The sequence below is a fragment of the Mesitornis unicolor genome, unplaced genomic scaffold (genome assembly GCF_000695765.1).
Source record: "Mesitornis unicolor isolate BGI_N332 unplaced genomic scaffold, ASM69576v1 scaffold2032, whole genome shotgun sequence".
In the NCBI taxonomy this organism is placed as follows: domain Eukaryota; kingdom Metazoa; phylum Chordata; class Aves; order Mesitornithiformes; family Mesitornithidae; genus Mesitornis; species Mesitornis unicolor.
This window is the reverse complement of record NW_010169675.1, coordinates 75,697-89,957: the sequence shown is the minus strand read 5'-3', so window position 1 is coordinate 89,957 and position 14,261 is coordinate 75,697. Positions and strand designations below refer to the sequence as shown.

The 14,261-nt window shown below is 40.6% G+C and overlaps 1 protein-coding gene across 1 annotated transcript in view; it reads left to right on the top strand.

The window, feature by feature from the left end:
• Positions 1-436: 436 nt before the first annotated feature.
• Positions 437-14,261, top strand: part of MYO1B (myosin IB) — a gene marked incomplete at its 3' end in the record, with an annotated part of 86,562 nt that continues 72,737 nt past the window's right edge. The window contains exon 1 of the mRNA XM_010179409.1: positions 437-573. Within this exon, the coding sequence (XP_010177711.1) occupies positions 439-573 (135 nt within the window). The remainder of the gene's footprint in view (positions 574-14,261) is intronic.

The following is a 14,261-nucleotide window of genomic DNA, read 5'->3' as shown; positions in this document are numbered from 1 at the left end:
AAGTAAGGGTGAGAAAGAAATTCAGATTAGGGTATGGACAAATTCAAACCCTAATTTGATACACTGGAGATATTGATGAAGCTTTTGATGAAACCCGGGTTTGTGTACACTTGAACACTGTGTGGAAATTGTTCAAAAAAATCTGGTGCCCACTGAAATCTTAATTCCTTTTTCTTGCAGTGTCATATTTAGTGTATAGTGCAACAGAGGCATTGTTTACAGTTAGCAGTAAATTTTAGGGAATTGTGTGGACTACCCGAGTAGCTAGAATGACTTTGGGAATGTTCCTTGGAAAAAATATTTTAATGCAGTGTCATTTGATGAATGTTTAACTTGTGTTCCTGAAATAGTGTTCCTGGATAATACCTGTGAATATTTAGAATAATTGTGAGCTAAATTTACTCTTTTTTTTTCTCATTTCCTTCTTTGCAGGAGAAAATGGCCAAAATGGAGGTCAAGACTTCACTTTTAGATGACATGATAGGTGTGGGAGATATGGTTCTTTTAGAGCCGCTTAATGAAGATTCGTTCATCAATAATCTGAAAAAGCGCTTTGATCACGATGAAGTATATGTGAGTATATGTTAACAAATAATATCCTATGAGGATCTATGTTGTCATTCTTCAAATATGTGTTTGTTTATAAGGATATACATAGATTGAATGCCTGAACATAATCTATTGTATTGGGGATATTTTAAACCTTACTTGTGCTGTAATCTTTCCTGTACTGCATTGTTTGCATTTGATCTTTTCTGTCTGGGATATTTTTTCCTTTTTCCCTGTTGCGCAATGTGATGGACTTATGATTTACATAAAAAGCATTTCCAGAGCTGATGATGACGATAACTTTGATGCTCCTGTTGTGAGAGGACGTTGCAATTACAAATAATTCACTTCCAGGGAAGGCACTTCCAGGATGTTAAAGCAGGTTGATGTGCAAACCGCATGTGCTTGGAATATGTTAGGGCTACCTTAAATGTTGTCTGCTATCTTTAATTTGCAAAAAAGTTTTGTTTATTAGAATGGTTGGATTTTAAACTAGAAACAGTGAGCTTGGATATATGTGGAAATAATAAAAATCTTCAGGAATATTAATCTTAATATGAGAGATATTGTGAAGTGACAGTTGACACAGACCGGGAATGAAGAGGCAAGTTGTGATTCCAGTTAAGTTTTTAATTTCCTGCTTCATCTCTTTGTTCCACTTTCTGTTAAAATGTGTGCAGTATTGTATCTGTTGTACTGCTGAGACTGTGTGAACTTAACGATTTGTAGAGACTTTCCAAGACCGCTGGTGAAAGATAGGCCTTTTAAGAGTAAAGCTGAACTATTTAAGCCAAAGTAGAGCTATGATCCCCAGCAATTGTGTCTGCAGCTTATTGCAATCAAATAGATGTCTTCTGTACTTAATCATAACTTAGCCTTCCCCCCTTTTAATTTTTAGCGTGACTGTTTTTCCTTCTTGCTAAGCATTTGAACCTTCATGGTTTCATTATACTTTCCCCATCCTCCAGTATGGGAGGATCTGTATTATTTTTGTTTGCTGCTTCTATCCCTCAGTTGTAGCCTGTGCTTTTGCACCTCTGCTATTCATTGTCTGCCACTTCTTTTTTCTGGAGTAATTTTCCTACTCAACTGTGCCTGTTCCCTTTTCTGTAGGCATTTACTTGTCAATATACAGTTGAACCAGCTATTGTGTTGCCACTACCTACTTGCTCCTTAAGTTTGGACTGACAAATTAATCAGAAAATTACAGTAAGACAAGAACTCTTAGTATCCATTAAAACCTACTGGAGAAGAAAACAAAATGATCCGCATTTGAGAGTTAAAAAAAAATATCTGCCTGATACTTTCGAGAAATTACATTTCCAAAAAATTGTGTCTTGAATTTTCCTTGTTTCTTGAAGATGTAGTCTGTTCCCTCTTGATAATCCTTAGAGGTTGATACGGGCAGGTAGATATCAGACTTCTCTTTGTTGCTTTTTCATCCTGCTTCTGGCAAGTTCCCCATACTCAACAGTAGCAGTGGCTGCCTCTGCTGGGATTCAGAAGTTTTTTCAGTTAGTGGTTTGTATAATTAACCTGTTTCACACCAGTTTTAGGGTTAACTCTATATTCATAACACCTACAGTAAAAGTGGGTGATACTAAATAATCTTTTTCTACTTTAGCTCAAGAAGATATGAAGGAGAAGAGAAAGAAAAAGAACTATTTGCTTAGAGATTGAAGAAGACAGAGCTACCTTGCCTGATCTTTGGGTCATATTTGAGAGTTTTATTTAAAGTATTAAAGATAGAAACCTATTCTGTGAGGGTACCCTAGACTATGCAGCCTCTTAAGAAGGATTGCTATAAATCCTATGGGAGTGGATTTCTAAAGATTATTTTCTTTATGTAAACTACTATGGCTTGAAAAGTACTTAATTACATATTTCTGCTTAATTTAGACTGGATGGCTTTTTCTTGAAAGAAATCAGTTTGACAAATGGGTAATCCGTTTTAATTTTATCTGCTATTACATGCTAGCTGACAAGCATGTTCAAACATACAGTTCTTTGACACAGTGACAGAGAAGCATGTGTTTCCCCCAGTTTCTGATTCAGCTGGGCCTGGCACTGAGGTGCAATGTAATTAGCTGTATTATGTGATTTGGCAGGTGATACAAGGTGTCACTTTTCTCTAGCAATGTAGGATCCTTTGCCTTGCAGGTGGGAAAACCTAATACTTAAACATGTAATGTTGAGAAGTGTGAACTGCTGCCAAAACCAAAGGATTTTTTTGTGTTGGTGTTTCTTTTTTGTTGAGTGTTTCGGGTTTTTCTTCTGAATCATTCCCTTGAGTTTGTTGCACTATCGTGTACCCTTTTTATCTCCAGGCTTCTTTGATAGATTATTTTTTTAAGGTTTTACAAGTACTGTTTGTGAATCAATGCTATGAAGGGGAACTGCTGCACATCTTTGCAAGTATTAAAACATTCACTACATCAGTGGTGGAAAGAATAGATATTTATGTCTGAGCCCCATGCTGTTACTAACTTTGTGGTGCTGCATGGTTTTATTTACCTGGTCGCTCAGGGAATAATATCCTTTCTGTATCAGTTGAGTTCTGCTGCCCTGCAAATTTCATACCACTGTTGCATATTTTAGAAAACTTTTAAAAGAGTGGCAGTTGGAACAGTGCTCACAGTAACAATCACACGTTAATTTTCAAGTACACACTCTTCTCTCACTTCTTATTGCCACCCACTCTCTTTTCCCCAAACCTCACTCATGAAAACTACACTTTGCATTTTTGCTTTTAGACTCAGATGAGCACAATGAAACCTTTGTTACATCTGGAAGTAATATTTGCTTTACTGAGTAAAATCCGTAGTTTGCATGCTGTCCTGGGGAAACCAAATTGGACTATTAAAGAGCTACTGTTGGTGCCTGACAAAGCTGCGGATTTCTTCAGCTCTAAGAAGGTACACATGTTGACCTCGCAGGTTCCTTTCAGAGGGCAGTAGGAATGGATTTGTCCTTTCACGGCTCAGCTGTGGGGTTACGTTCACCCCTCATGTCAGTGCTCCATTGTAGGCATTACCAAAAATTGAGTCCAATTTTAAAAAAACTAAGTCAAACTGAAGCCATATGAATGGATAGAAATGCTTCCACAGCAGTAAACCAGGGCTTACTCAAAACCAGCTTCTAAGCAGTTTTCTGCAGGCTGATGGCTGTGTCTGTGCTACATATGCTGGTTTTAAAACAGAATTGCAGTTACAACCCTCAAAAGGGTTCATTGCAAGGAATGAGGCCTGTAACATGAATAGCTTTGAAATTGCTCTTCAGGTGGCCAGAGATTGCATAACCGTGTTAGCCAGTCTCAATGGGTGAATGTGAGAGTCAGGTTGAGCCATCAGTGAAGAGTGCCAAATCTCTCCCTGTAGCCAAAGATGACAAGATAAATGGGCTCATTCCACTGGAAGAGAATACAATTTTTGTCTTTTCTAGTCTCTTTCACAGTTGTTATGTTTGACGCTGAATGCCTGATGTTGGAAATACTAGTGCCAGTGCCATTTACCCCTTTGAAATTCAAGATCTTTTTCGTAAGAGCTCCCCTTGCAAGAGCATTCAGATCTGGATCCCCTGATGCTTGCCTTGTACCGTCCTGGACATGGTCACTGTAAGCCCTTCAAGAAAATTAACTGCATTTCATGCCATGGAGCAAACAGAGAACAAACTCCAGCTTGATTACCTGTTGTTCAATTTTATGTGCATTTGATGGAAAGTTTAATGGACTTGGGTGTTATGTTGCATACCAGAGTGCAAAGCTGGAGTCTGTGCCTGTAAAAATAAGCATGAAGGCTGGTGGAGCTGGATTTGAGCCAAATATTCTACTAAAGACCATCAGATTCTGCAGTAGTCTCATGCTGAGTGGCTTTGTGGGGAAGGGCTCATTGGTCAACATGCAAGTGTTAATTGGAAATGGCAGTCTTGGAGTTTAGTCATGTCTGGAAACATCTGCGGTACATTTGACCAAGAAAAGTCTCGTTAAAAAGCTATGATTGTTTATGATATTCTTTTTGCAACTCTTAAACTTTTCATTTACAGAATTTGCATTACTCTTTTTTCAAAAGTTCTTTTCTGTCAATATCAGTAACAAAAGCCTGTGAGAGTTTGTCTTGAACTTTACACAGTAAAATGTGGCTCATGGGCAATGTGGTTAGCAAGTAGAAAGAAACACAACGTTGATTATTTGAAGGTTCCAGGGAGCAGTTTGTGCGGTTAAGATGTGTGACCTAGAGGACGCATGGAAAACTTCAAATACATTCATAAAATACACTTAGTATGTCACTGACGAATTTTGACTCATTCTGTTGAGCTCCCTCCCTGAACTTTTTAAAAATTATTATCATTATTTTTTAATTGTCTGAAATATGCTCAGCCAATCCAGCTCAGCAATTATTTTTCCAGTGACTCAGAAATGGTAGAGATTTGGGATAAATTGTAGTATATGTATCAGTCTGAAACTTACTTTTCTACAGGGCTGCTTGTTTTGTGAGGCGTGTGGAAGTGGCACGGGAGGTGTGAGGAGTCAAGAGGGGAGTGATGCTGCGTAGGCTCATGGGAGTCAGCCTTTAGAGGCCAGATACCACTTAATTCTGCTGCCCTGCACATTTTTTCCCACAGTTATGTTGTTTCTTGAAGCCTTCCAAAATTTGCAGAGGTCAACATTTTGTTCCTTACAACAAAGTGATTGTTTGCTTTTTGTTCTTACTACAAAACAGAATGTTTCTCTGATGTCAGCGTTTAATTTGTATTTTCTGTGTGTGGAGTTTGTTGGCTGCTTTGAGCAGGAACAGTTTTATGATACTGAACACGTCATTTTATTACTGAAACGTGAAATATTTGGCATTCCAGTGTAATATTTCTATGCTAGCTGTTTGAGGTAGCATCCTTGTGGCTGCCTTCTAGTGGTGTGGCTATTGTGGTGTGCTTGTTTCACAGACTGAGCTGCTTCCTGTTGATCTCTATTATTTTCTCATTTTAGGGGTAGTCGTCTTGTTTCTGACTTGAGTTTACTCCACTATGTCTGTCTATATTATTGATTCACCCCTTTTTCAGCTACCTTACAGTATTTAAGAGTTTACTGAATTGCTATCAAGCATAGTGGCTTTGTTCCTGCTGTGCTCATACCTGGTATTCCAAATGCTACATTTGGAAGAAGAGGATAGGCGACAGAACTATGTGAACGAGAGCAACTGTCTTGATCTGTGTGGGCCTTGTGTGACCATGCCTTCATGTAACTCTGTTGCCATTGTGAAGAACGGAGTTTTGTGGTATTGGGAAATGTAAATGCAGCATGCTGGAAAAGTCTTCATTGTAATATGATTGAGTGATTGTTGAAGTTCAATTTTATTCTCCGTTTCATTACCTTCTGATGTCAGCATAGTCATGGTGGTCTTCAGTATGTTGTTTTTCAGGCCAGATTGAGCCCTTTGTTGGGTTTTGAAGAGGGTGGTGGTTGCCTCTGGTTTTGGGTACATCCTAGCTGCATGCTAGGCATGACAGGCATGCGTGCCTGTCGGTAGCAGGTCTGTGTCTTTGCTGCTCCTGCAACAACATGCAGAAGAGTCTGTTCCTCACCAGACCCGACCCTGCTCTCTTGTACTTCAATGCATGTACTTGTCCAGTCTGAACTGCTGATCTTCTTTTGGGAGTTTGAGGAGTGGCAGGTGTGGTGACTTAAAGGCAGGATGATTTGAGAGCCAGAGCAGAGCAGCCATCCATCTGCCTGTGATGGGAGCCCAGGGGACCTGAGTTTCCTCAGATCTCCTTCTCTTCCTCCCTTGGGGGTTGCCTGCATCAATTTGAGCGATTTTCCCAGCAGTGCCTCAACAGTTTCCCTCTGAGGGAAGCTACTGAGTTGTAGTAAAAATATTGTTGCAGCTGCCACAGGCTAGGACCTTTAAGCCTGCTGGTTTTCCTTAGTTGTAGAAAAAATTTGTTTGCACCTGCCACAGGCTAGGACCTTGAAGCCTGCTGCTTCTCCTTCAGATGTGAAGAAGAGCTTGTGTGCCCAAGGCACATATTCCTTGTGATAGCTTGTGATCTAAGAAGAAGTATTCTGCCTCCCTGTAAATCTTGCTTTGCTTACTATCTAGAGAGAAATGCTGTTGGTCCTCTGGCCCTTCGCATCAGCCCACTCTGGTAAAACAAACTTTATAACTTGCCCAGAGTCAGGAGTAAAGATGTTCACAGTCAGCAGATTGGTTACTTGTACCTTGAAGTGCTTTGTGGGAGGAAAGTTACTTATCTCAATGCAGTGCTTTGTTTCCTTTCCTTTTTGTACAGCTCCCACGGTGCTGAACACAGTGTTTGAGGCAGTTATTTGTAGGGCCGTATGCAATATCTGCATAGAGGAGTAAGAAAACATTAATAAGGATCACAGAAAATTGTGTGTGTGTTATGGGCCATGTGTAGGGGTCTTCTTCCCTACAGACTGTTTTCTTTTTTGCCTCTGATGTGACACTTTGAAAAAGAGAGGTGTAGGAAACTTCTCCCATAAGGCCCCAGGAACTGTTGCAGTGTTGGCTCTGCCCCAGAATGCTGTGTATATCTTCACTAAGGTGATGATGAGATTTTGGGCATTTACTCATGGTTTCAGTGCATGTTTATATGAAATAAAAACACAAAAGGAAGATTAATGAAAGACTGGCAAGTAACAGAAATAGAAGCAAAAGTGTCCATGTACTGTAAAAACATGATTTTCACCCTGAAGAACATAGTTCAGCCTTGGCTGCAGCATGGCAGGAGGCATCCCCCCACAGTATTTTATTTGTACAGAAATAACGAACCATTTTGGAATGAGTGTTCTCGCTGATGTTTTCACCAATGGTTTCTTGGCACAGGCACTATCCAATCTCCAGCTACTGTTTGCTTACAAAAGCAAGTCTTTATCTTCAAAAGTGAGCAAGCACTGATGTTCTGGGGTATTTAAATGCTGTCTTTAAAATTTCTCTTGTCTGCTTTGGGTTGACTTCGTCATCGCTTACTTTACAGGTTTCATCTGGAACTGCATCCTGTGTAGGAATTGGTTTGTTTTGGTAAAAACATCTGAGTGTAGTCAGAGAGGCAGATGGCTGAGGTGATTAATCTGCTTCATTAATAACAACATTGAAGTCTGTCATAATGATCGTGAGGTTAGCTGCAATATTCACTGAGCAGAGATTTCTGTGCCCTCGAGAAACTGAGAAGAGAAACTCGATAATCTGTGCACACGTGCCCCCTTAAGTACTCACTTCAACTTGCCGTGTCGGTGTCTTTCTCTGGCAAATGCTCCGCTTTTACTCTGGGGCTCGGATCTAAACCAGGTTCAGTGTCATTAAGGGCTTGATCCTGGCCGGTGCGGGTTACCCGTAGCTTGTTCAGACTGCTGCTGTTTGCACACTGACTTGCAGGGTCAAGCCCACATTGAAGAACATTTCAGTGCTGGTGTTATCCTTTTTGACATAGGTTGTGTGTGTCATAATTGTTTGCTTTGGGATATAGATGTGCACTTCTGCCTTTGTGTTACCTGTTTGAGCTTTGTTTCTGGAGTCATTATAGTAGCCATCGACATATTTGGTACGTGACTGTGATACAGATTAGTGCTGGATTCCGTCTCCTCTAGCAATAAGATGGTTTTGCTTCAACTGTGGATACTGTTGCCTCAGTTTCTCCTTTTGTTTAATTCCCAATCCTTCCTCTCCTCTTCCCCTCAAATTTCAGGAACTCATCCAGTGCTCTTCTAGGTAGTTTTCTTTACAGTCTTTATTGTCTTGTCCAGGTTTTACAAGGCTGCCTATCATCAGTTTAATAACTGCATTAAGCACATATAATGGCTTTCTAGGATTGTTTTGTTTTGTTTTTCTATTACAATGTACAGACTTTGTCCACTACATTTCTGGGGCGAAAATGCTGTGTCTGAGAGGATGGTCTTGGGTGAGAGAGTTTTAATCATCATGAGGAATAGTCTGTGTTTGTTCAGAAATCCAGTATTGTATTTCTTCACTCATACGAACATAATTAGGAAGGACTCCAAACTACAGTGAAAAATATTCAGTAGTGTTAAGGAGGGAAGGGAGGAGAGAGGGAGAGACTAATTATGAGTCTGGTTTGTATTTTCAGTTTACTACAGACTAGCCTTTGGAGAAGTAAATTTTTAGTATTGACTTCCCTTTCAGTGGGGGGTGTAGAAACAGATCTCATATGTAGCATCTCTCTGATTACTGCAGCCTCTTTAGAGCTGATCAGAAGCTCTGGAGAGATGCTGTATTTGTGGGAAAGACCAATAAGAGGACTCAAAGCACAGAAGTTTCTTTTGCTAAATAAAGACTAGTGCCATGAGATGCTGTTTGTGTCTGACCCTTACTAGATATGGGAAAATCCACACAGTAGCTCCTGTTCAAGGGAATCAAACTTTCTTAGTTACGGTTCTATCCATGTGATCATTGCTCTTCGGGTTTCTGGGGCTGTGCCTGCACAGTTGCTTGCAGATGGTACCCGGAGGCCCAGCTCGTGCTACAGGCTCACTGAAGCACGAGGCATTGGCTGAATGCAAAGTGCAGCTGCATGGCTTGGATCACAGGTAGAGTTTATTTTGTACGTGCTGTCATGAAACAGTGCAGCCAAACCCTGCAGGATGAAATCCTACTTTGTTTGTGTTTTGCAAGTACCCAGCCCATCCCTCTCCACCAAACAATACAAACACATCCATTGTGATAGACAGTAATAGAGAAAATCAAAGCCCCAGAAATAGTAATAATGTTCTAAGATGGTTTTACTTTTTTGATGTCGCTCTTTTCCTCATTCTTTTCAGATGTAGTCTCTTGCAACTTTGTGAGTGTTTCCAACCTGAAAAAACACAATGGAGCAGAAGCAGGGTGCATTTAGCTATTTTATTGTGGCCAACCACAATGAAAAACAAATTTGAGCACACAGCATGATTGTTCAAATAAGAGATGATATTTTAATAAGGTACTCATCTAGTTGCTAATACTTATTAAAATGAGAAACTTCATTATGGAGTAACATTGTGGTGTTAAATTTGCCAGATTCTGTTTGAGTTTGAGGCAGTTGAGAAAACAACATGTAAATACACGCTTCCACTGTGTCTGCCGTCTCCTTGGCCTCAGTTACTCTGAGCATGCAGCGGCACATGTGCTTATGAGCTGGCAAGATCCAGAACCACAGTACTTCAGGCAAATACAAATGGAAATGAGCACTGTATTAGAAATACAATTTTGCATATGTCATATTAAAATACCCCACAAACACAAAACGCAGCCCTTCGCCTCCAACTCTCCCACTGAAAGCAAACAGTGGTGCTCAAGCCTTGGTTCTGGATTTGTTCCAGTAAAATCTAGTCACGCTTCTCTTTGATCTTATTTTAATGTCTTTCATTTCAAGGAATTGTTTTAATGGCGTGATCTGAAACTCTTCAGAGCCATAGGAACCCAGTACACTCAAGCATAATCAGTCCTAAAGAGATATGCATTATGCATATCTGCTTTATTAAAATTGGAACGGGAAGAATCAGTCTTCACACTAGCAGTCTTATTGTACTGGAATTTCTTTGTTTTCTATTTCTGTGCTCTAACGCTTATAAAATAAATAAATAGAGCAACATTATTGGACTCTAGGAATTTAGCACACTTGCAGCATACATTAGCAGCTGGGCATTTTACAGCAGGAGTGACTTGTGTGCAGCAGCAATTTTTCTGGACCATTGTAGGCTACCCTGGGTAAGAGCAGTGGGTTTGTTTTTTAATAGAGCTGACAAAAGTTATGTAGAGTACATTTCCAGAAGGTTTGCAGCAAACCTATGTAGATAATGGTTTCAAGCTCTGCAGAAGGTTGCTTTGCAGAGGGTGCCACAGATCCAGAAAAGCTTTTAAAGACATGGAGCAGACTATTACAGTAGCTCCAGCTCTGCAGCTCCTGTGGTGCAGCCTCAACTGCTGTCAGTAATGTTCCCTGGCTTCTGCAGCTGTAATCTCTCTTCTGGGCCCTTAGGGTATTTCAAGACTAACTTTGCAAGGAGGAAAAATAGCTTTTTTAATATGCTTGATCCCATGGTGTGAAATATTCTCCCATAAGCTCTACTAGTGGTCTTCTAAAAGCTCCCGTCCTTGAGTTGGCCTGTGCTCCCTTTCCCTGCGTATCAGATTTCACGGCAGTGCTTGTGCATCCTGGCTGCAGAGGTGTTTGGGGACCTTTCCCTGGGCTCTCTGTGAGGTTTTTGCAACCTCTCAGCTGCAAGGGTCCACAGGCATTTCAGGCGTCTTCTTAAGCCAATCTTAAAGCTCCTTGGGCACAGAAGGCCTTGCAAGGCGGATACAAGCTTAAAGCAGTAGTAGCAGCTGGCTCCAAGTGGTTATGTAGGCTTTCAGCCCTAGGGAGAGAAAATCAGTCATCAAAGTTGTCTTGGTCATTGCATCTCCAACGATACTTAGAAGAGATTAAACAAATATTACTGTCTCTTCCAGCTGAGTTGTGATTTAGAATTTTCTTCCTGATCAGTGTCTTAAACCCTTTACTGAACAGGAATGAGGTGTCTGCCTTGTTTTGGTGGAGAAAACAGAATGTGTTGTCGTTTGACCTGATGGAAATTTGAATGGTCTTTTACGCAGATGAAATGTTAGCGTATTACATGACAGATACACTGAAAAATGAGTGAGAGTCCTTTTGGTTTGGGTCCTGGACAAACATGCCAAGGAGGCAGAATCTGCCTTTGTGAGTTACTGCAATAAAGTAGAAATTTGGAGGAAGAGGTATTATCAAGAGTCTCTAGTTAGCAAAACTTGAGGAGACAGCAGATCTTGTCCAAACTTGCATAACTAGCCCATATCAAAGCCAAGAAAGAAATAAAATCTTCTGACTGCATTCTGTGTGTTCATCCTCATGAGGCCATTTCTCTGGGGTTTCATTTTTTTCCTTAAACAGGGAAAATGAAGGCTCTCTTTAGTCCCTGGGGTGCCACGGTATGGTCTCCCGCTACTCTTGAATGTTCTGCTTTCAGCACTGGAATGTTTCTGTGCTTGCTGCTTGCTCAAGGATTTAAGCCATTTATTTTGTTTGTTTATAATAGAATTCTGGTGGGAAGGCAGATGTTACGTGGGAAAGCTATTTTCCGGATCTGTTTATCCACGTTATGTGGAATCTCTCAGACCACCAGTAGCAAGGAGCTATTAGGCATCAGCTTTGAGATATCGGCACTTTTAGAAGAATCAATGTATTAGTTCTTGTAAGCAGCTTAGCAGCAAAAATAGTGATTTCTTGGCATCCCTTCGGCTTGGTGTTTAAAATGGACATGAGTATGTCTTTGTTTCTACATAGTGATTTGACCTTTTGAAATACTGGTATTTTAGGAAATGGTCTGTATTTTTTCATGTCTGACAATAAACAGCTGACTTTAATTCCTAAAATACATCATCTAAGCAATACTTAGCTATGAAGAGCTGGTTCTAAATAAATGTCATTTGAATGCCTGTATTCAAAATTAAAAAGAAAGGTTTTCACTTTCAGCCATCTTTCTGTACCCTGGCATCTCAGGGTTCTTCAAGGAACTTAGCAATTAAATTGTATGCTCTTACAGCAGCAGAATAGCTGAAAAGGGCAGGTCTTCAAGTTCCAAAGAATTCCTGTTTCCAAATACAATCTTCAAGAGCTGGCCTTCATCTCTCTTCTGCTGATTCTTTCCAGCACTCATTTCACAACAGGCTGAATTCACAAATTCTTAAGAGTTAGGAGGAAACAAATTAACATATTAATGCTTTATCAGGAAAGAGTCCTAATTAGAGTATCCATGCACCTGTGAAGACTGGAAAGCTTCTTACTCTGGGGTATCTGTTATTCTTGCCAAGAATCTGTAGGCTTGCAAATTGCCAATGCTGCATGTGTTATAAGTGCAAAGTAAACACTGTAGAAAGGCAATTTTTGCATTTTCTTCTTGTTCAGCCAAAGAGGTGAGACATAGATGGAAAATACTTTCCTCCTTAGGGGGGTGATGACTACAAGACTAGAACAGGCTTTTTTTATTATTTGAAGAAAATATATATAAGCACACAGTGCAGCATGTGTTTGAAAAAAGGAAAAATTTTAATTATTTTGGGATTGCCTTGACAGTTTGTGTCTGAATGCCTTTGGGGGAGCATCCCTCCCAGGCTGCAGTGCAGGGCAGACTGCAGCCTGGCTGCCAAGATGCAAGGCACCTTCAGCCTTGCTCCCCCTTGCAGCACTCTGCATGGGCTCTTGGTGTGAAATCAGCCTGTTTCCTAGGATGTCTGCTCTGTTCTAGGCTCGGATGCATGTGGGGAAATGTTTTGCAGAAGGTTTCTGGCCAGCTCCAAAAGAGAGGAGAAAGTATGTGTTGTTTAGAAATGATGAGTCGTGCGCCCAGTTAGCAAAGTATTGAGTTTCATTGTAGCACCAGTTGTGTTATGAGGTGTGAGCAGCGGCTGCTTCTTTTTCATCCCATGTATAGTACACTGCAAGGATGAACTATGAGAGTCTCTAGAAGCCTCATGCTACTTGTTTTATCATTGCAGTCTGATTGCTTCAGCTCTGTTTTAAATGGGACAGAAAATGCCATGTGAGTTCACAGCTTGCCTGTGTGTATGCATGCTATGGAAGACAGGATATCTTGCTCTCCTAGTTTTCTGCTTAGGATCAAATTTGTTTAGTATTTAGCAGAAAATTGCTATAGATGTGAAAGTTAGGGAAGGGTTACAGCACTTGTTATTATGAATTTGTGACTGCAGCTTTGGAGGTAATTTGGTGCTCTCTTGAACCTGTTGGTGAGTAACTCAGACTCCTTGTCTCTCTGTTTCAATTTACAAATGAATATTATAGCACTTCCTTATAACGAAAATTGTGTGGATAAATCCAAATAGTGATTGTGAGGTGTTAAAGTGACATAGGGTAAGAGCCATTTAAAATCATACATCTATGTAAAAAACATTGTTTTTCTTCAGGAGTTACTAGCAAGAGTAATCCAAAAAACAGGAACCTGTGGCTTTTGTGTTATAGCCTTTATACCTCCCAGGGAGTCCCTGATTATTGGAAAACCATGTTTCACCAGGTGTTAATTTTTTATTTCCCGTTTGTGGAACGAGATACCAAACACTTGGGGTTTCATTAATCTTTGATTGGTATCTGCAGGCAAGGTGGGATGAGGTTGGGGCATTTCTTGCCACTCTTGTGTATTTAAATGCAGCCCCTGCAGCTGGTGGGAGGCACAGAGTGCTGCGGGGCACCCAGCAGTAGGCTTGACGAAGACAGGGTAATTGTGTCATGTGCTGACATGGTAATCAGGGTGCACATATCGGTCTTCACTCAGCTCGGTGGTGAATGGGACCTAACAGAGTGAAACAACACATTACCCCATCTGCTTTCCAAGGGTAATGGCAAGTACGTTTAGAAGCTGGAAATACAAATTACACTTCAAGTCCACTGAGGAGCCCTGGCAGGACTTCGCCCGACTTGAATCCTGACAGTTAATCTCTCCATTGACAAAAACCTGTCAGAGGTTATTAGCCTTCAGATTTCTTCACTGTGAAGCTCTTCTCTGCCTGAGGCTTTGAAGAGATTGCATGAAGCTCCTCCTCGGGTGGAGGAGTGCAGTCAAATTCTGGCTTTGCCCTTATGTGGTTTTGTGTGAGTGCCCAAAGGCTGCAGCAAAGCTTATATGACATTTGCCATGCAGATGGAGTCAGTACTTTGTGAACATCAGTGTACTT